Genomic DNA, 18,551 nt, shown 5'->3' with positions numbered 1-18,551 from the left:
ATGTTTTCAGTTACAGGCAGTGTTTCTTCTATCGCATTATCTGTTGGAAGTTTAACTGCGGCGGGTCCATAATTTTAACAGTTTTACTTGTGTATCCTGCTTGCAAATGACCCTCAAGATTGAGATCGTTGCGTCCGAAACTTATACCCAAGCGAAACATTTTCTGACGATTATGATTTTTATCCCTTTTGCATTTCTATTTTCACGTTTGCTGCTACCGATTCCCATTTTCACAATGACATGGTCATAAAACAACTGAAGTCAAAATGCAATAACATTGAAATTTATATTTTATTTTTTTCTTTTGTCAAAGCAATTACATAGTTGATTTGTATTTCAGTTTACAACTACAATCAGCATAGTCAAAGAGATGTTGAAAAAAAGGAGGACGTTTTGTCTCCGTGTAAATTAACATTAGTTCTACCCAAGTAGCACTAAACAGTTTGTCAAAATATGTCTTGTGAGAGTTCGAAGGTCCACAGTTCTTTAGAAACTTAAAGGCTTCACATATTCCATTCCAGACATGTTCGCGATTAATTGTTTCGACTGCTCGAGCTGCAAAATTGAACCAACGATCTTCCTCAGTCATCATTTCTAAAACGTTTTGATACTCTACCCAAGGATCTGCTTTACTTTCATCCTTTTCAGCTCTTCGTAGCTCTTGAATCTTTTTACTTATAAAATCGACGAAAATCAAATTGATAAGATCGCTGTGACTAACTTCTTCAAACTCAACAGTGTCTGCATATATCTGATTAAACATGTGTGCCATATTTTTGTCTTTTTCAAAACGTCCAAAAGCAATGCAATAATGAACAACGCAAATAACATTTTTTAAGACGATAGTTCGACTATATAGTGAATCGTGTAATGAAATACAATGAGGGCTTTAAGACATTTTATTGGATGCTTTAATAAATTAGATAATATTTCTTGTCAATTGTTTCATTTCCCTTTATTATGATAACCTATCACATTCAACATTCCCCCGCTAAGTTCGTTTCCGGTTTACACGCGCGCGCCCTGTTTACTTCCTAGGACTGGAAACTAATTGACACGGGTAAGAGCTCCGTTTACTTCCGGGACCATACCTGCACCATAACTACTCAGGCATTTTCAGTGTTATAATCATCGTGCAAAAAATGATCGCTGCAAAGAAAGCTGTTTGCGTTTGGGGTAAAGTTTTTTCGTTTCATAGCAATGACCCATCTTTTACAGAGGTCCTTATTTTCAATTGGAAATTTGTGAAAAGCTATGTTACTCTCTTTCAAAAAGCGATTTGTACATCCATACGCGGCGCACGATTTGACCATGAAAAATCGAAAATTACGCGCTTTGCAGCTAAAATGTGCTTCTTGAACATTGTTTTAGAGTTGAGGATGTTATACCTGTGTTTGTTTTTAAGATTGATTGCTTTCAACGTTTTTCAACCATATATTTGAGTCAGTTTGACATGTAAACTATACTACCGTATATTGCGTGTTATGTTTTTTGCCACCTTTCAAGATGGCGCCCGCGAATAAAATTTGCCTCACCGTGACAACGGCAGTTAGATATCTAGAGGATTGGGTATAAGTCATTGCTTCAAACAAGTCTAGGTTTGTTTATGAGTTAGCCTTCCAGTTGTTGTAGAGTTCACTGTCCTTCACCAATCTCCCAAAGTTTATAAGTTCGACATCTTTAAATTGATTAAATTTGAAAGTTTTTGCTTATTTCGGATGCTGGAAAGTGACGAATGATGTAGAAAGTAAATAATTTTTATAGGCCATGTCATCTCGACGTACGGACCGACGCAAAAAGCGTCGAAGTCGTTCAAGATCACCAATTTCTGATCAAAAAGACAGGGCAAAAAGATATCTTGAACGTGATGGTGGTGAAGACAGAAGGCCTGGGTCTAGGAGAGAGGATGATAGACGAAAGGAGACAAGAAGAAATACCAAAAGTCATGAGAGGAATAGACAGGAGTATGAAAAGCAACGTGAAACGAAACATCGAAATCACAAGTATGTTATTGATAATATTTTAGTACAATTCCAATGCATTGCTTAATTCCATTTTTAACATCAACTGATGAAATTGGTTTCATTCAATGATTTGTATTATTTATTATACATTTTCATTGATATTTTTTTTGCAGTTTGAATTTAAATGACAGTGAAGAACAAGCTGGTACCAATAAAGAACAGCCCAATTTCAAGCTTTCAGGAAAGCTTACCGAATATACAAACACTTATAAGGTAGGTTAACATGCTTAGTACTGCTCTGTCTTCATAAGTGAAGAGGCATACATCAACTGGAGATTGGAGATTTTTTGTTATTTTTACACAGGGTGTTGTGATCAAATACAATGAACCGCCTGAAGCCTTAAAACCAAAGACAAGATGGCGGCTCTATCCATTCAAAGGAGACCAGTCAATGCGTAAGTTGCCTTTCTTTAGAAAATGTTTTGTGATACAAGTATTTAGGCTGTACCGACTGATTATCTCCATCCATTTGTTTTTGACTTTCCATGTATGAGTGTCTCAGTTGTTTAACATTCATGTCAGTAACTTTTCCTTTAACAATCTATTTCCTTACTGAGTCATTATGTATTTCATATTCATTTTATCAAAGTAGTAAAAACCCTGCGTGAAAGCAATGTATTTTAATTGCAAAGCATTTCATATTTAGTAAACTAGTATTGCCTTTTGCATGTAGCTTCACATCAATATTGCATGTTAATCTTAATATTCATTGAGGTAACATCAATGCCAATGGATCATTTTCTTATAAAACCTGACTCAAACACAATCCAAATGAACATTTCGATGAGGAAAGAGGATCATTCTTTTGAATTTTGTGCCAGTCTAGTAAAGTTTTGTAATTGTAAACATCTTGAAATTATAAAATGCTAAATTTGTAGGAAAAAATATGTTGCATGCAAGAAATTCATAAATTTACACATTTGGAAATTGCCTCATGAAGTTTTCAAATGTATTTTTTTGGAGAATATGCCAGCTGCACCTGTGGTTGGTCATTTTTTCAGCTGTATCAATTGTCATTCAAAGTTTTGTTTGACTGCGTTGTGGTATTTTTTGGGTATAGTTTGCACATGTTGTGTTGTACAGTGCTATAATGTTATATGTGTTATACAAAAACAGAGCTAGCCCAGTAGCATACCAAGAATGTTTGTGAAGGGAGGCCATTCAAAAATGAAGGGTGTCATAACTGCTGTTTCAACTCGCTTTGTCACTACATAAGCCCAATTGATTTCTTTGTTTCAGCTGTCATGTATATTCATCGCCAAAGTGCCTATCTTATTGGAAGAGAAAGACATGTAAGCTAACAAATCACCTACCTCTACACATGCCAAATCACTGTGTTATTGTTATTTTCTGGCTTGAAGCAAAAAATATGCATCTCATATGTGGTAGCATGAAAGTATTGCGAATTAAAAGTATTTCAAATAAGTAAAATTGTATGTTAGCAAATTTCTTTTGAAGTTTGCAACCAAAATCTTTATGTGGCAAGACTACACTTGTCTCATTACTTACGTGGAAACTAATTATGCCATTAAAGTTATATTCCTTGGGATATACATTTAGGTCATTGAAATAGTGCAGTGGATGTTAAAATTCATTGTTTGTTATTACAGATAGTTGACATGGCAGTTGACCATCCATCTTGCTCTAAACAACATGCAGTGTTGCAGTATCGATTGGTAAATTATGAAAGAGAGGATGGCACGGCAGGAAGGAGATGCAAGCCATACATCATTGATCTTGAGTCTGCAAACGGTACATTTCTTAACAATCAAAAAATTGAAGCAAGAAGATACTATGAACTGAAGGAGAAAGATGTTTTAAAGTTCGGTTATAGTACCAGGGAATATGTTCTGTTGAATGATAAAAGCAAGGTGTCCCAATCGGATGATGATGTTGAATCAGATAAAGAAGAAACATAGACGACATTATCCAATAAGGTGATTGTACAACATGTGATAGATAGATTACATTGATATTCCATAATGCATCATTTTACTGATTTGCTCGGGATGTCAACATTTGCCAAGTCATTGTGTATAAAATTTTACCAAAATGTTGATAAGAACTTCAGTCTTTTACTAACAAAAAACACTAACAAATAAAACAAGGGGAATGATACAAAGTGTAGCCTAATTTTACTGACTAACAAATTTACTAAATTTGATTTTTTGAAGCAAGCTATCCAACATGCTCTTTTTAACCATTAGATTTTCTTGTTGTTGAATGGTAAGGCCTCGGATATTTCCCACAATTAAAATATATTAGCTGTACACTGTTTCAAAGATAACACCATTTTTTGTAACAAAATGCTTTTTAAATAACAATTTCCACCATATATCAAATGTATATATAATACTACCATTCACAATTAATTACATTCATAATTCAATGTGTTTGTCTTTGAGTTCTTCAATTCGTTGTATAAAGTCTGATTTCTCAATGCAACCATTGCATTCCTCTTCCCAACTTTGAAGGATTTTACGTAATTGTTTTACTCTCATTTTCTTAAGATCCACATTACGAACATCTATTTTTTGCTCTGAAATGACAAGAATTTCAATTTTAAACAACAACCAAGTTCATGGTATGTGTAACAATAACAATATTTAAGTGAAGATAGTTAAAACACAGATGTGGAGCCACCTTTCAGATGACATGACAATAACACAAACCACAATAGAAATTGTAAGCTTTCTAGAGCATGAATAATATGGGACTTACTTACGTTTAAATACGTGTTTGTCGTTGTTTGATGATGATATTCTCTTTATGGTAATTATGGTTTGTGTACATCACCATACATAATGTGCTCAGTAAATGTAACTATGACTTTTTAAGGTGTTGTGCATTTTAGAGGAAGGAAAAGTTCCTGATACAAACATAAATAAAAATGTAGAAGCAAATGTTCTCATAACGAAATTTCTGGCAAATTCTTATTGAGAATCTTGCTGCAGCAGAATATTGAATTTATATATCATGTTTTGTCATAAATGTTGATAGGGTGCATGCTGATCGAAGTTCTTTGGAAATTTGGTAATATTTCTAAAACCAGTTCAAATTTTCATCCGAAAATTTCAGAGAGGCCTGGATTTCACATTTGCAAATTGAATTAATGCATGCAACAATATTTTGAAACTATAGTGACTATGAGAAGTCCTGCAGTTACCAGGTGAAAAGGTTCACAAAGAAGTTATTAAAGATACTTGCCATATTGTAATTCACATATTTGTGCATCCTTGTCCTTCAACTTTTCACAGATCTTTTCAGGAGGAACATGATAAGACATTGGCTTTGTGATCTCGTTCAGTATACTGGTGGCTGCATCATCTGTACCACCAATATAGTAACACTATATGTGAGAAATATCATTTCAAAAATCATAGACTGCTACGTTGATGGCATATGATAAGGCACATTGTGAATTCAGTGGCTACTGTGCTGTTGACTTCACAAATGTGATCCCTTTATCCCTATGACGTTCAGCGATGTCTATAAATATATATGTCCTCTTTGTGATAAATCAGCATCCATGGACATATATATATATATATATATATATATATTGGTAAGGAGAAGAAAATACACAAAAACTACAATTTCATCCCGACAAGCCTGTTTCGTGATTGCTCACTCTTCAGGGGATTAAATCTTCAGGGGATTAAATCTTCTCCTTACCAATATTTACGCTCTGCTCTCGGGCATCGAGCACTGTTTTATACGGAAAATCATAAATTATAAACTTCCTATATATATATATATATATGTTGAAGCATTTGTAATTTGTATTAACCCCAGGTGTTCGCGGTAAAGCTGTGGCAAATAGCCGGTTTTTCGGAGAGATTTTTCAGACTATGATTATGTGGTAATTATAGGTTTTGAGCAAAAGGGGTGTATTTCTTGTTGTAGTCACATAACTGAACTATGCCATTTCAATGGGAAGCCTTGTTCACTAATCATGACTACAAATCTTCACAACTGCTATTCCAAATTTTCACAGTAGTTTTGTCATTGTGGTGCTCATTTAGGACTTACAAATCTTTGGTCTTTTCCTTTGGACTTTTTACAGACAGCTTTAAGTTTTTTCCTAACATCATCAGGGCCCTTTTCACTACCATCCAACTCTTCTTTGGAAAATTTTGTCAGGAACTTGATACACACTGCCAAAATATAAAAACACATTTATCATTTATGTTGCCCCATTTAAGGTCTTAAAATCATTTTATGAAAGTTTTTTAACAACCCTTTTCGGTGAAAAATGCTATTCACTTAGGTATAATTATTTACATAATAAAAATTTAGTACATTTCAATTTTTCATGAAAGATTGAAGCGATGACAACACAAAGTTCATCGAAATTGTAGTTACCTTGTCCAACTTAACATTGGTTTTAACTTTTCGTGGTCAAAAACTTCTAACATCTCAAATATAATTATTCTCTTACCATCACAGTCGCCTTCCCTCAGCTTAGCTTCTGTTGCAGATAAGACGCCAAGAATGAACACCGCTAAAGTACACGATATTATATACATTGCTATTAAAAATACGCAAGCAGAAAGCTTCTAAAATCGATGAAAAAGCGTCTTAAAAAGTGTACAAACGTGTAAAGTAAGTTCTGACAACTTTTACCTATACACCGGTAAGAATCGTGTGCCAATGTTTTACTCGTATTTGGCGCTCTGTGATTGGCTGTGACTCGTCGTCATCCACGCGTACTACACGCAAATTTTATTAGGTTAACTCGATTCATGGATACTTACATGAAGTTTTTCCAAGTTTAAGAAAACGAATAAAAAATTGTTCCCGCCAAATCCAAAAGATAAGTTTTATCTTTTCTGTAATGGGAGTCACATGGTTAGTAGTTTTAAAGTATTCAACGATAGAGTTTTACTTTTTTGATATCGTATGAAGCAGTAATGTGTAATTTACTTTAGCATCTACCCTTGGCCTTTGGCTAGTGGAAAGAATGGTCAACAAGTTGTTGACACATTGCAGAAAAATGTTGAATTAGCTGGTGCAATTTGGTCTGATGGTTGGTGTGTGGACTGTGAAACTTATCAGTCTGTTGCATCAATGGGTAAGCAAGGAACTTTTGGTTGGCTTAAACTCTGTAATGTTTTCCTTCTCCTTGACTTATTCTTTATCAACTTTAGGAAGTCCAGCAAAAATGCTCCATATTCTTCACAACACCGAGTTTCCACTTTCGACATTTTCATGTGTGGAAAATGGATGTTGTCTGATTTCTGATCGAGGTTTTGATAGTATATTGTCAAAGATGAAATCTTGCTATGAACGCAAAGGGGCAAAAATTGAGGTTTGTTGAAAAGACATTCAAATGTTTTTGTTGAAAAGACAAAGAATTTCATTGGGTTCAGATTTTCTCCATTTAACTAAAAGACTGAAAAGAGAGTTTATGTGCTTTCCTTTGTGATTCTGTTGGCTGGAAATGTTCAACAACTTTCCACTATAGAGCAAGTTTGTTTGCTTCACATATAATGCTGAACTTTTTTATGAATTGACTTGTACTTGCCTTTGTGCTTGTGCCACATTTTCCACTGCCAGGCAATACAGCGTAAAGATCACCAGATTCCAAAATTCAAGTTCTTTGTTTAAATATTTACGAAAAGTGACTGTATATAGGAAATCACCATGATATATATGAAAATTTCTAGTATATTGTGAAGAAAAACTGTATTTCTCTTGAAATTTACCTAAACTCAACCCAGCAGAAACTAGCAGAATTACATAGTTCTTCATTTAATTCATATTAAAAACTGTGGCCAGAGATTTGCGAGGCTCAAAGCAAATTTTCAATATGAATATTGCAGCTTGACATAAAATGTTTAATAACAGCCATTAAATATAAAGAGTCTTAAACTTTTCCTACAATTATTAGTTATGGCTGTATTAAAAATTTCAAGTTGAGCTGTCATATTCATATTAAATGCTTTTATCGTAAATAAAGCTCATTTTCTTGCTCTTGTATGTCATATTTTTCTACTTTTCCCTTTAAGGCTAAAGGCCAACGTTATGAACTTGGTGACTTTGTGATTAAAATTGGGCAGGTAACTGTTGGTGTCAGTTTCAAAGGGATCCTCATTGAGGTATGATTATACTTTTTATTGCAGTTAATGACATGGTTTTGAATGCATTTTTGGAACAAAAAACATGCACAAGTGAGTGTTTTAAAGACTCATAATATTTTGCGTTTTGAAAAACCACTCAAGCTCACAAACGGACAAGATGCCGTAGCATTAAATAGAGTCAATAGACAATACAGAAAGAAATGAAGGAAAAAAAATGTGACAATTTCTGTTAATGATTTGCCTTAGAAATTTAATATGTTGATTCAGAATTCTGCTCTATTGCAGAATTTCGCAACATTGTAATTTTGATGCAACATTAACCTAACTGATAGGATTTTCCCTTATCAAAAGTCAGCTTCATAATGCAATTATTTATTGCAAAGCTAGAATCATTACCACGTAATACTAGCATAATTCATAGGATTTTCCCTATGCAAATGTTTTATTACAATACAGTTTAGTTCATTGGAAAGCCAAATTTATAATCATTTTACAGGAGTGTTAATGATTGGAATTTTCCAATTCTGAAGTTACCTTTTAATGATGCCTTGCTAACTTTACCAAAGCAAAGCTAAATTCAAAGCCTTGTTACATTAACTTTATTGATGGGATTTTCCCAAGTCAAACATTTACTTAATCAATAGTTTATTGCAAAGCTAACTTTATAGCTTAGTATGATTAACATGACTTGATGGGATTTTCCCAATTTTAACGTTAGCGTGATGATGCAATTGCTCATTGCAAAGTTAAACTCATTGCCATGTCACATAAACCTTACTGATGGACTATTGCCACGTCAAAAGTTAGCTTGATGATGCAATAGTTCTATGTAACAATTAATGGGATTTTCCCAATTCTAAAGTTAGCTTGATGATGCAATTTAGTTCATTGCAAATTTGAATTCGTAATTATGCAACGTTAGCACTACTGATGGGATTTTCTCCAGTCAAAAGTTAGCTTTGATAATGCAACAGTTCACCAAAAAATTAAATTTATGCAACATTAGTATTACTGATGAATGCATTATCGAGCTGATTTAAGAATTTTACCAATTCTTAAATCAGCTCGATAATGCAATACGTTTTCGCCAAGATCGCCATGCAACGCTAAAATAACGCACTGATGGGATTTTCTAAACTCCAAATTCAGCTTGATGATGCAATACGTAGCTTACTGCAAAGCTAAATTCCGTTCACAGGTTGAATACCTTCCTTGTCTGGTAGCCTCACAATGTTGGGACCTTCTTCAAGAATTTCTTGAAGGTATCACAGGAATTGCCGTCACAATGCCCGCTTTGCCAATCAAGAAACCTGAAAGCAAGTTTAAACCATGTGATACGATTCTGCAGTATTTAGAACAATTTAACAAATGGAAAAGGACAAGCTCTAATTAGGAAAAATTCTTGTTATCTCTGGTTTGGCTTAATCTTCTTGACCTGGGGGGAGGAGGAAGGAGATAGCTAATTTCTGTGACGTAGTCCGTTCTTGTGAGAAATTTAATTCTTAAAGTTGATAGCTATAGCCCTATTCACGCGACATAAACTAAACCGGGTTCAACCCAGGTTAATTTTTTGCGTGTGGACACTACTAACCCAGGGTTTACACGCAAAAAACTTAACCTGGGTTGAACCCGGGTTAGTTTATGTCGTGTGAATAGGGCTTGTGTTTGCACTTGCTCGAGACCAATCAGCGCACCCCGATAAATTGATATATATCGATTAAACTTATCAGCGAGTACTGAAAAAGTGATGGAGTGTCACAATTCGTCTTTACTACCAAACACCTCTAACACACTCCTAGCTGGGCCACTTTCGTTGTCTGTTGTATCAGGTTGATAGCTGTTCCACAGTTTTTGATTAGCGATACTTGTGCTTATTTTGCGTATACATCGCTCATGTGAAACTCGATGTGAGAATGCAGGCGTAAAATCCACAATATGAAACGGTTACAAACGGTTTGAAATTGTTTGAAGTAGCTAGCTCTCATTTCGCAACCAAGTCGTCAATAGAAACTATACTAAGGAACACGAAGGAGAATGAAAAAGCTTCGTAATGTTGTTTTCTTGTCGAGATGGGAAAATAAAAAAACGAAGATTTTGTTCGTGATGGCAAGACTCAAGATTAATCATCACCATATTTCTTACCAAACTATAAAATACCTTACTTGTTTCCTTGACGTATCTTGTGGATTATTTATGCGTATCTTGGTGCATGGGAAATTGTGTCCAGCGGGATTGTCCGGGGACTTCGTACGTATTGTCAGGTCTCTGGTTATTCGTAATCATAAATATTGAAAAACCAATGATTCCAAATTGTGCTGGAAATCGTTTGACGATACAACCATGATACAACCAAACTGTTTGATTCAATATATATGTTAATATCGGCAGTCCAAGTTTAAAGTGAATTTTTTGCATCCCGCGATGCTTGATATTGGCATGGTTTATTCTGCATTTCACATTGTAAGAAATGTGTATGTGCTGTTATTTTATTAAGCTTTAATGTGTAAATATATTTACTATGTTCACTGATAGCGTCGGTTTATTCTTAATAGCCACATTTAAACTAGTTCACCTTATAAGTCAGATCATTAAATTAGGTTTTAGCTGAAGATAAATATATTTCTAGTAAAATTTGTGTTTCCCAGAACATCTCTTACTTTACGGAGAACCAACAAATCAATACGTGAATTTCAAAGTGCCGCATCAGTGAGACACTCTAATTCTTTGAAAATAAATTGTTATGATTAACAATAATCATTTTATTCATGTTTATCCAGGAATATACTGTTTGAACTTAATTCAATTACAATTTAGCGTCGGTTGTATTATGAAATTGAATAACGACTACATTAATAGAAAGTATTATTTCTTCCATTTAACCATTGTTACACCGCAATTTTTCATCTATCAAATGACTTATCTATAGATGAAGATCATGTTTAAGTTAATTTAAATTTAAAGCTTGCCTTGTTTTTATGGGAATCATAGTGGCGTTTTTACCTGAAGTTGGCCAAATTGTTTTTCGTAAATGATAACAAAATAAAATAGCACAAACTGTATTGTTTAGAATGAGTTATGAAACAGCACTTTTTCCATGAGTTGGGCTTAACCAATTATTATCATTATTGTGTGATATTATGCATAACTGTATCAAAACTAGACTGTGCCCCAGTTTGACTACAACACATAAAAGGATAAGCGTAACTTTACGACATTCTTACAATATTTGAATTCCTATAAATATGGGAATTCTCGGTAATGATTAAAAACACATTTTATTCATAATTGCATATATATATATATAGCTGTTATTATTTTGACAAAGTAATGCATACAATAAGGTTGCAAAAGATAGCAGTTTAAACCTGATTTAATAACAATTCGACGTCGGTTGTATGAAATGATAATAAAAAAATAAAACAATCGTAAATCAAAGCTACCATTTTCTTCAACCAGCCCCATAAAAAGTGTGATAACTTTAACATATTGTTGTGCGATATTATGCATAACTGTATCAAAACTAGACTGTGCCCCAGTTTGATTCCAACACATCAAAGGACAAGCGTAACTTTACGATATTCCTACAATATTTGAATTCCTATAAATATGGGAATTCTCGGTAATGATTAAAAACACATTTTATTCATAATACATATATATAACTGTTATTATTTTGACAAAGTAATGCATGCAATAAGGGGTTGCAAAAGATTACAGTTTAAACCTGATTTAATAGCAATTCGACGTCGGTTGTATGAAATGATAATAAATGAATAAAACAATCGTAAATCAAAACTACCATTTTCATCAAATAGCCCCCATGAAAAGTGTGATAACTTTAACATATAGTGTAGCGATAACACTATAACTTTATCAAATAATCTGTCTTGCTGGGATCATTCTTGAAAATTTAGAAAAGGCTGCATTGCAACAATGCACGAACTTTGCGTTGGTCTTGATAACACATTCATTAATGCAAATTTTCACAAATCAATTCAACGATATTAGGTGTTTAGCAATGACTACAGGTCACTCGTACGCTGTATACGAAGCTGGAGCAAGTTATTGATAAACTTCATAAAAGATTTCAATAAAATGGCGAGTCATGTTGATGAGCAATTGAAGTTGACTCGCAATGAAATGGCGAATCATTTTGAAGAGCTAGTGAAGTTGATTCGTAATGAAATGGCAAATCATGTTGATGAGCAAATAAAGATGATTCGTGAGGAAATGGCAAATCATGTTGAAGAGGAAATGAAGTTGAATTTTGATAAAATGACGGATCTTATGAAAGAGCAAGTGAAGTTGGCTGTTAATAAAATGGAGAGTCATGTTCAAACGCAAGTAAAGTTGTCTCGTAATGAAATGGCGAGTGATGTTGATGAAAAAGTGAAGTTGACTCGTGATGAAATGGCGAATCATGTTGAAGAGCAAGTAAAGTTGTCCCGTAATGAAATGGCGAGTCATGTGGAAGAAAAAGTGAAGTTGACTCGTAATGCAATGACGAATCATGTTGAAGAGCAAGTAAAGTCAACTCGCAATAAAATGGCGAATCACGTTGAAGAGCAAGGGAAGTTGAATCTTAATGAAATGGCGAGTCAAGTTGAAGAGAAACTGAAGTTGACTCGTACTGAAATGGAAAAACATGTTACAGAGCAAGCGAAGTTGAATCGTAATGAAATGGTGAATCATATTGAAGGAAAAGTGAAGTTGACTCGTAGTGAAGTGGCAAGTTGTGTTGAAAAGCAAGCAGAGTCGGCTCGTAATGAAATGGTGAATCTTGTTGAAGAGCAAGTGAAGTTGGCTCGTAATAGAATTGAGAGTCATGTTGACGTACAAGTGAAGTTGGCTCGTGACGAAATAACGAATGTTAAAGAACAAGTGAAGTTGTCTCGCAATGAAATGATGTTTCTTGCAGTCGAAACAACAGATAGATGCAATTTTTTTACAGGAAAAATAAAGATCTTTGTTTGTGGAGGCTCGGAAAACGAAAATGATTATAATTCTGTTGAATCTTTCAACTGGAATTCAAGTTGCTGGCAACGGGAACCGGAACTTATTGAAAAAAGATCGGCAGCATCTGCATTTGTTCATTGTCGAGAAATATTTGTATGTGGTGGTGTGAGGCATCAATCCTTGAAAAGTGTTGAGAGTTTAACTGTCGATGAAGATTCTCAATGGAAAATGTCTAATGTGGTGATGCCAGTAGAGTGTCGCGGACACAGTATGGTCTATCACGATGATAATGTGATTATGACTGGTGGACGTATCATTTGGGCCTTTGGAACGTCTGATAAGGTCTACAATATTCTACTGAATTCTCCACCGACGACAAATGTTTTGACGCAGATGCCAGAGCCCCGGTGTTTTCATGGCTCGATTATCATTGACGACGAAGTTTTGATTTTTGGTGGGGGAACATTAAAAGAACCAAAGGATTTTAAAGATACGGTTTACTCATACAGTCTTACTAGTAATGAATGTAAAACCCTGACTCCACTACCGTTTCCTGTGGGTGAAATGGGTATTGTAAGTAATAAAGGTTATGCTATCTTGATTGGAGGTTTAAATGATAAAGGTGAAAGACTAGATAAAGTTTTGATGTATGATGTGAAAACAGGACAAACTATAATGCTTCCTTCACTTAATCATAAAAGATCTGGATGTTCAGCAGTTATCATTGGAAATATTATTGTTGTGGTTGGTGGCTTTGATGGTGAATCAGATCTTGATTCTGTTGAATGTCTTGATATGAGTACAAACGTCTGGAGAGAACTACCCCCTATGTTAATCAAACGAAACTACCCTGTTGCTGTTGTTTCACCAATATATTAATATTTTGTCACTTTTATATAATAGTCAAATAATGTTAAATGACTGTCCAATTACAGTGTACTTTGACAAAGTAAAGTTGGTGATGCGTTGCACGCCGTTAATGTTGTAATATCTTTGAGCTATAAACACTGATTCTCAGAAAACACGAGAAGTAACTGTTAAATAGCTTTATGTTGAAGTACATCATTGTATAGTATGTATCAAAATGTTTTACAACTGCACAACTGTACAAATAAATTAAACCAAGCTTTTTGCTTTTGTTTTAAGTATAATATGTATTTTACCGTCACAAATTTATCTTGCTTCATATCAAAACTATAAAAGCACAAACGCAAATCTAAACTTGGTAAATGAAAAACCTTAACATTGGCTTAATATCATTCGTATGCATGTAAGCATGTTGAATAAGAACAGGAGCAATTTATTGATGAAGCTCTTTGAAGATTGAATTTTGCATTTGTGTGAAAGTTTTTAGAAATCCAGTTCAAACTGTAAACGAGCATTATTTATGTCTTATCTTGCATCGATACATACGTTTGCAAACATTTATTGTCCTGATGAGACTATTTGCATGTTGAGCTTCTTGTCATCGACTTTAGAGAAAGCAAAACGATAGTCTTGTTCAGTTTAAGTCGCTTTTAATGATATTTATTGAGGAAAGGTTGCACGAATAAAAATGTTGCGAATGTTTTAATAATGAGTAATTATAATAAGAAATCTATTGATTCTAATGTGTTGTGTATATTGGTTAGAGATGCAACCATAATGAAACCATACTGTTTATTTGCAATGTGGTTAATTTATAAGTGGTTCGTGTGTTATCTAAACTCTTCGCATTGTATGCTGTTTCACATTGATGGGGTTTGTTATGTAGTTCAAATTGCATAAAACAAGTATTTGTGCTAAAAGTTTACGCAAATCTATGTCATAATGTACTTTTCCCTTCCACTCTTGAGTGCGCTTAAGATCGAGTGAGCTACGCTTATCGAAAAACAGCCACATATGGTCATAGTTGAACCTGCGTTTATCGTTACATCTTTGTAGATGTAGAACGTCCAAGTTAGAGTGCTGAGGAAGATTGTTGGTGTTGACTGACATTTTGACAACCTTAGCGGCAGTCATCTTTATTATAAATTGCTTTTTATCTACTTAGATCTTTGTAGTAAAAAGATGTTGCATTTAATATTACTTATATATATATATGTCCCAGTCAACTAGAGACTCGAGATCTCAGTCAGACTCCAAGTCATCAAAGGATATTCGTCGCTATACGACATTTATTGAACATTTTACTTCCTTCAATACATATTCTAGGTAATGATTGACTCTTTGGCGACGGTCAGCGCAATTTTAGGTAACGCATTACCTACGTATTTTTTTATTTTTTTTGTCTCATAACTTCGGATATACACGACGTAAAATAACAAACTCGCCACCAAATTATAGCTCGATGATTGACCTTTCAATTAGTGTGAATTTCATTCGTTTTGATTACATTTTACACGAGATATTTAGCTCTGAATTTACGTAAACACAAATAACGCGTCCATTTAATTGTTTACAAGTTTTATTTCGTTGTATGTTGCTCAAAATTTACCCCAATTTCACTATGTAAAGACTAAAAGAATCGCCATCTTAAGAGCTTTCTTTCTCGCCAGTCAGCGTGCTCATATGATGCATATATTTAACCTTATATGGAGGATTTTAAAATTTCGAGCATCAATATCTCGGGTGCTATACATCTTATTACTCTCAAACCACCGGATAATCACACCTTCAAAACAAGGCTACAATTTTGTTTTCGTTATACGACAAATCATCTATTTATCTGCTTTCTTTGACAAAAGGTCACACGAATTTATCGTTTTGAAAGCGAAATTTGTTTTGAGTAAATAAGCATCTCATGAATTCATCTTGGTTAAGAAATTCACGATTTTTAAAAATGAAATATACCTAAAGAGGAAGTAAAATTTTATATTGTTCGAAAGTAAGACGGAAATAAAATGTAAACTCAGTCAGCTAAAAGACACTCTTCAACAATGTCTACAGTTCACTCATATGGTGGATATGAACAGGAGAGATTTGTGAATGAAGTAAATCGAAGATTCGAATGTTCCATATGTTTCAAAATATTTAAGGATCCTGTTCAATGTACAAATCAGCATTATTTCTGTCGTTCTTGCATCGAAAGATGTTTACATACGTCTAATAAATGTCCTCAATGTAATTGTCATATCACTTCGGAGACATTACAGGATGTACCGAGAATCGTCACCGAAATGTTGGAAGATCTTGATATTCGCTGTAGGAATGTTAACCGTGGTTGTTCGGAAATAGTGAAGCTTCAATTTCTCCAACGTCATGAGGAGAACTGTGGTTATTCACCTACACCTTGTAGAAATGAAGGTTGTGACGAAGTCGTTAATAGAAACGAGATTGAAGAACATGAAAGAGAACGATGTGAGGTCCGCCTCATCGATTGTGAAGAATGCAAAATAATTCTCGTATTTAAGTATAGGCGTTCTCATCCATGTTTCATGAGGAAGGAAATTGACGAGTTAACCAAAAGATTGGAGATGTTTCAAAGGAGTCAAGATGACAGGGTAAAGAATGTTGAAGAGCGAGTGAATTAGACTCGTACTGAAACGGCGACTCATGTTGAAGAAAAAGTGAAGTTGGCTCGCAATGAAATGGTGACTCATATTGAAGAGCAAGTGAAGCTGACTCGTAATGAAATGATCAATCACGTAGAAGAGCAAGGGAAACTGGCTCGTTTTGAAATGGCGAATCATGTTGAAGAGCAAGTGAGATTGTCTCGCAATAAAATGGCGAATGTTGTTAATGAGCAAGTGAAGTTGGCTCGTAATGAAATGGCGACTCATGTTGAAGAGCAAGTGAGATTAAGTCGTAATGAAATGGCGTTTCTTGCATCAGAAGCAACAGAAAGATGCAATTTTCTCGCAGGAAAAATTAAAATTTTTGTTTTGGGAGGTTTTAATGAGAATACTCGGTTTAATACTGTGGAGTCTTACAACTGGCGTTTAAATTGTTGGCAACAGGAACCAGAAATGAAAGAAAAACGAGCTGCAGCAGCTGCATTTGTTCACAGAGAAGAAATATTTGTCAGTGGTGGTTCCAACGGAAACCAATACTTTGGAAACATCGAGAGTTTAAATGTAGATGGAATATCACAATGGAAAATGTCTCATTTGGTGATGCCAATTCAATGTTTAGGACACAGTATAGTACAATACAACGATTATATTATTATGACTGGTGGACGTACCAGTCACAATCCTTTTCAACTCTCTGATAGGATCTACAGTCTTCAACTGTTTCCTCCACACGAGACAAAATTATTGAAGCACATGCCAGAGCCGATTTATCACCATGGTTCCCTTATCATTGACGACGAGGTTTTTGTTTTTGGTGGGAGAACATCATTTTACGTTGGACATACAAAAAACTCTGTTTTTTCATTTAATATGAATGATAGAAAATGTAAAACCTTGGCTCCACTTCCATATCCTGTGAACGACATGGCTATAGTCAGTTATAAAGGTAATGCCATCTTGATTGGAGGTCAAAATGATGAAGGTGAAATATTGGATAAAGTTTTGATGTATGATGTGAAAACAGGAAAAACTAAAATGCTTCCTTCACTTAATCATAAAAGGCTTGCGTGTTCCGCAGTTATCATTGGAAATATTATTGTTGTGCTTGGTGGTGGTAGTGATAGGTCAGCTCTTGATTCTGTTGAATGTCTTGATATGAGTACAAACATCTGGAGAGAACTACCTCCTATGATGACTAAACGAAGCTCTCCTGTTGCAGTTGTTTCACCAATATACTAATATTCTGTCACTAAAACATTACCTAACTTGTGTTGAAATTCGGGTTGTAATAGAATTCGCAGATAAATAAAGTACAAAATATAATATTGCGTAATATATATATTCTACACTAAAAGATTTTAGGCTGCTAATATACTTTATTGCCAACCGTTAAGGATTCCGCTCCTCAGCTGGTTCACTAACGCTCTTTGTTTTTAACCTTTTATGTATTTTAAAAACTACAAGTACAATAAATCACGGAAGTATTTCTTCGCTCTCTAAGTTAGAGTTAATTATTTACATCCCCATTTATTCTAACGGTAATAAATTACTGCAAAACATAAGTCGAGTTTTCCTGTTACGTCGGTTGCACTACTCACTCTTTCATTGCTTTTCAAGTTCTCACGCGTTACAACAAAAAAGAAGAATTAACTAAACAAACAAAGAACTTACAAAACGTATACTTAAAACAAAGATGAGGGAACGGGCAACTAACTCAGGTACGATGTTTTTATTGCCATGCTTAAAAGAATGCAATAGCCTACACCAACTTTAGAATTTTGAATTTCACAACGTATCACGAAATACTATTATAAATCATTGCAATTATTTTAATAGTCATTATGTTAGTTATGCCGTCTGTTTTAACGGAAACAAATACATTTTTTGTCGCTGTTCTCTAATTCATACATTTTTTGTTGGTCAAATCAACAAGAAAAAGTGTATTAAAATGCGCCACTAGCAGCCGGTGAAAATCTTGCTTTAGGTCTACGCAA

General features: G+C 34.4%; 5 protein-coding genes across 6 annotated transcripts; 4 read left to right on the top strand and 1 right to left on the bottom strand.

Annotated features, from left to right (window-relative positions):
* Nucleotides 1–1,097: 1,097 nt before the first annotated feature.
* LOC124433840 (smad nuclear-interacting protein 1-like) lies at nucleotides 1,098–4,417 on the top strand. 2 transcript variants are annotated; one of them, XM_046983640.1, is made up of 6 exons: nucleotides 1,098–1,176; nucleotides 1,765–2,003; nucleotides 2,138–2,237; nucleotides 2,329–2,419; nucleotides 3,264–3,316; nucleotides 3,635–4,417. In XM_046983640.1, the coding sequence occupies exons 2-6, from the start codon at nucleotides 1,768–1,770 to the stop codon at nucleotides 3,941–3,943; spliced, it is 789 nt and encodes a 262-aa protein (XP_046839596.1). In that variant the 5' UTR covers nucleotides 1,098–1,176; nucleotides 1,765–1,767; the 3' UTR covers nucleotides 3,944–4,417. The 2 variants fall into 2 exon arrangements, with proteins under 2 accessions (XP_046839596.1, XP_046839595.1); XM_046983639.1 differs by lacking the exon at nucleotides 1,098–1,176 and adding an exon at nucleotides 1,185–1,598.
* On the bottom strand, nucleotides 4,300–6,682 carry LOC124433843 (mesencephalic astrocyte-derived neurotrophic factor homolog). The gene is made up of 4 exons (XM_046983643.1): nucleotides 6,466–6,682; nucleotides 6,057–6,181; nucleotides 5,232–5,373; nucleotides 4,300–4,563 (listed from the first exon to the last, which is right to left on the bottom strand). Exons 1-4 carry the CDS (start codon nucleotides 6,551–6,553, stop codon nucleotides 4,403–4,405), a joined length of 516 nt encoding a protein of 171 aa, XP_046839599.1. The 5' UTR covers nucleotides 6,554–6,682; the 3' UTR covers nucleotides 4,300–4,402.
* Nucleotides 6,683–6,783: 101 nt separating this feature from the next.
* LOC124433841 (mediator of RNA polymerase II transcription subunit 20-like) lies at nucleotides 6,784–10,887 on the top strand. The gene is made up of 5 exons (XM_046983641.1): nucleotides 6,784–6,875; nucleotides 6,956–7,098; nucleotides 7,175–7,335; nucleotides 8,036–8,125; nucleotides 9,306–10,887. The coding sequence occupies exons 1-5, from the start codon at nucleotides 6,862–6,864 to the stop codon at nucleotides 9,498–9,500; spliced, it is 603 nt and encodes a 200-aa protein (XP_046839597.1). The 5' UTR covers nucleotides 6,784–6,861; the 3' UTR covers nucleotides 9,501–10,887.
* Nucleotides 10,888–11,896: 1,009 nt separating this feature from the next.
* On the top strand, nucleotides 11,897–18,057 carry LOC124433839. The gene is made up of 2 exons (XM_046983638.1): nucleotides 11,897–12,910; nucleotides 16,576–18,057. The coding sequence occupies exons 1-2, from the start codon at nucleotides 12,203–12,205 to the stop codon at nucleotides 17,794–17,796; spliced, it is 1,929 nt and encodes a 642-aa protein (XP_046839594.1). The 5' UTR covers nucleotides 11,897–12,202; the 3' UTR covers nucleotides 17,797–18,057.
* Nucleotides 15,949–16,581, top strand: LOC124433842 (E3 ubiquitin-protein ligase PDZRN3-B-like). Its single transcript, XM_046983642.1, has one exon. The coding sequence runs from the start codon at nucleotides 15,982–15,984 to the stop codon at nucleotides 16,573–16,575; it is 594 nt and encodes a 197-aa protein (XP_046839598.1). The 5' UTR covers nucleotides 15,949–15,981; the 3' UTR covers nucleotides 16,576–16,581.
* Nucleotides 18,058–18,551: the final 494 nt, after the last annotated feature.

Source organism: Xenia sp. Carnegie-2017, unplaced genomic scaffold (assembly GCF_021976095.1).
Source record: "Xenia sp. Carnegie-2017 unplaced genomic scaffold, XeniaSp_v1 HiC_scaffold_14, whole genome shotgun sequence".
NCBI classification, from domain to species: domain Eukaryota; kingdom Metazoa; phylum Cnidaria; class Anthozoa; order Malacalcyonacea; family Xeniidae; genus Xenia; species Xenia sp. Carnegie-2017.
Note: the sequence above shows the minus strand (reverse complement) of the source record. Positions and strands in the feature narration are given on the sequence as shown.

Excerpts from the sequence above, each read along its gene's own strand:
- LOC124433840 (XM_046983640.1), top strand. The coding sequence starts at position 1,768 with ATGTCATCTCGACGTACGGACCGACGCAAAAAGCGTCGAAGTCGTTCA. Across the intron at positions 2,238-2,328 it reads AATATACAAACACTTATAAG|GGTGTTGTGATCAAATACAA; the intron begins GTAGGTTAACAT and ends ATTTTTACACAG. Across the intron at positions 3,317-3,634 it reads TTATTGGAAGAGAAAGACAT|ATAGTTGACATGGCAGTTGA; the intron begins GTAAGCTAACAA and ends TTGTTATTACAG.
- LOC124433843 (XM_046983643.1), bottom strand. The coding sequence starts at position 6,553 with ATGTATATAATATCGTGTACTTTAGCGGTGTTCATTCTTGGCGTCTTA. Across the intron at positions 6,182-6,465 it reads GAGGGAAGGCGACTGTGATG|TGTGTATCAAGTTCCTGACA; the intron begins GTAAGAGAATAA and ends ATATTTTGGCAG. Across the intron at positions 4,564-5,231 it reads AATATGTGAATTACAATATG|AGCAAAAAATAGATGTTCGT; the intron begins GCAAGTATCTTT and ends TTGTCATTTCAG.
- LOC124433842 (XM_046983642.1), top strand. The coding sequence starts at position 15,982 with ATGTCTACAGTTCACTCATATGGTGGATATGAACAGGAGAGATTTGTG.
- LOC124433841 (XM_046983641.1), top strand. Across the intron at positions 7,099-7,174 it reads TCAGTCTGTTGCATCAATGG|GAAGTCCAGCAAAAATGCTC; the intron begins GTAAGCAAGGAA and ends TATCAACTTTAG. Across the intron at positions 7,336-8,035 it reads GCAAAGGGGCAAAAATTGAG|GCTAAAGGCCAACGTTATGA; the intron begins GTTTGTTGAAAA and ends TTTCCCTTTAAG.
- LOC124433839 (XM_046983638.1), top strand. The coding sequence starts at position 12,203 with ATGGCGAGTCATGTTGATGAGCAATTGAAGTTGACTCGCAATGAAATG. Across the intron at positions 12,911-16,575 it reads TTGAAGAGCAAGTGAAGTTG|ACTCGTACTGAAACGGCGAC; the intron begins GCTCGTAATAGA and ends CGAGTGAATTAG.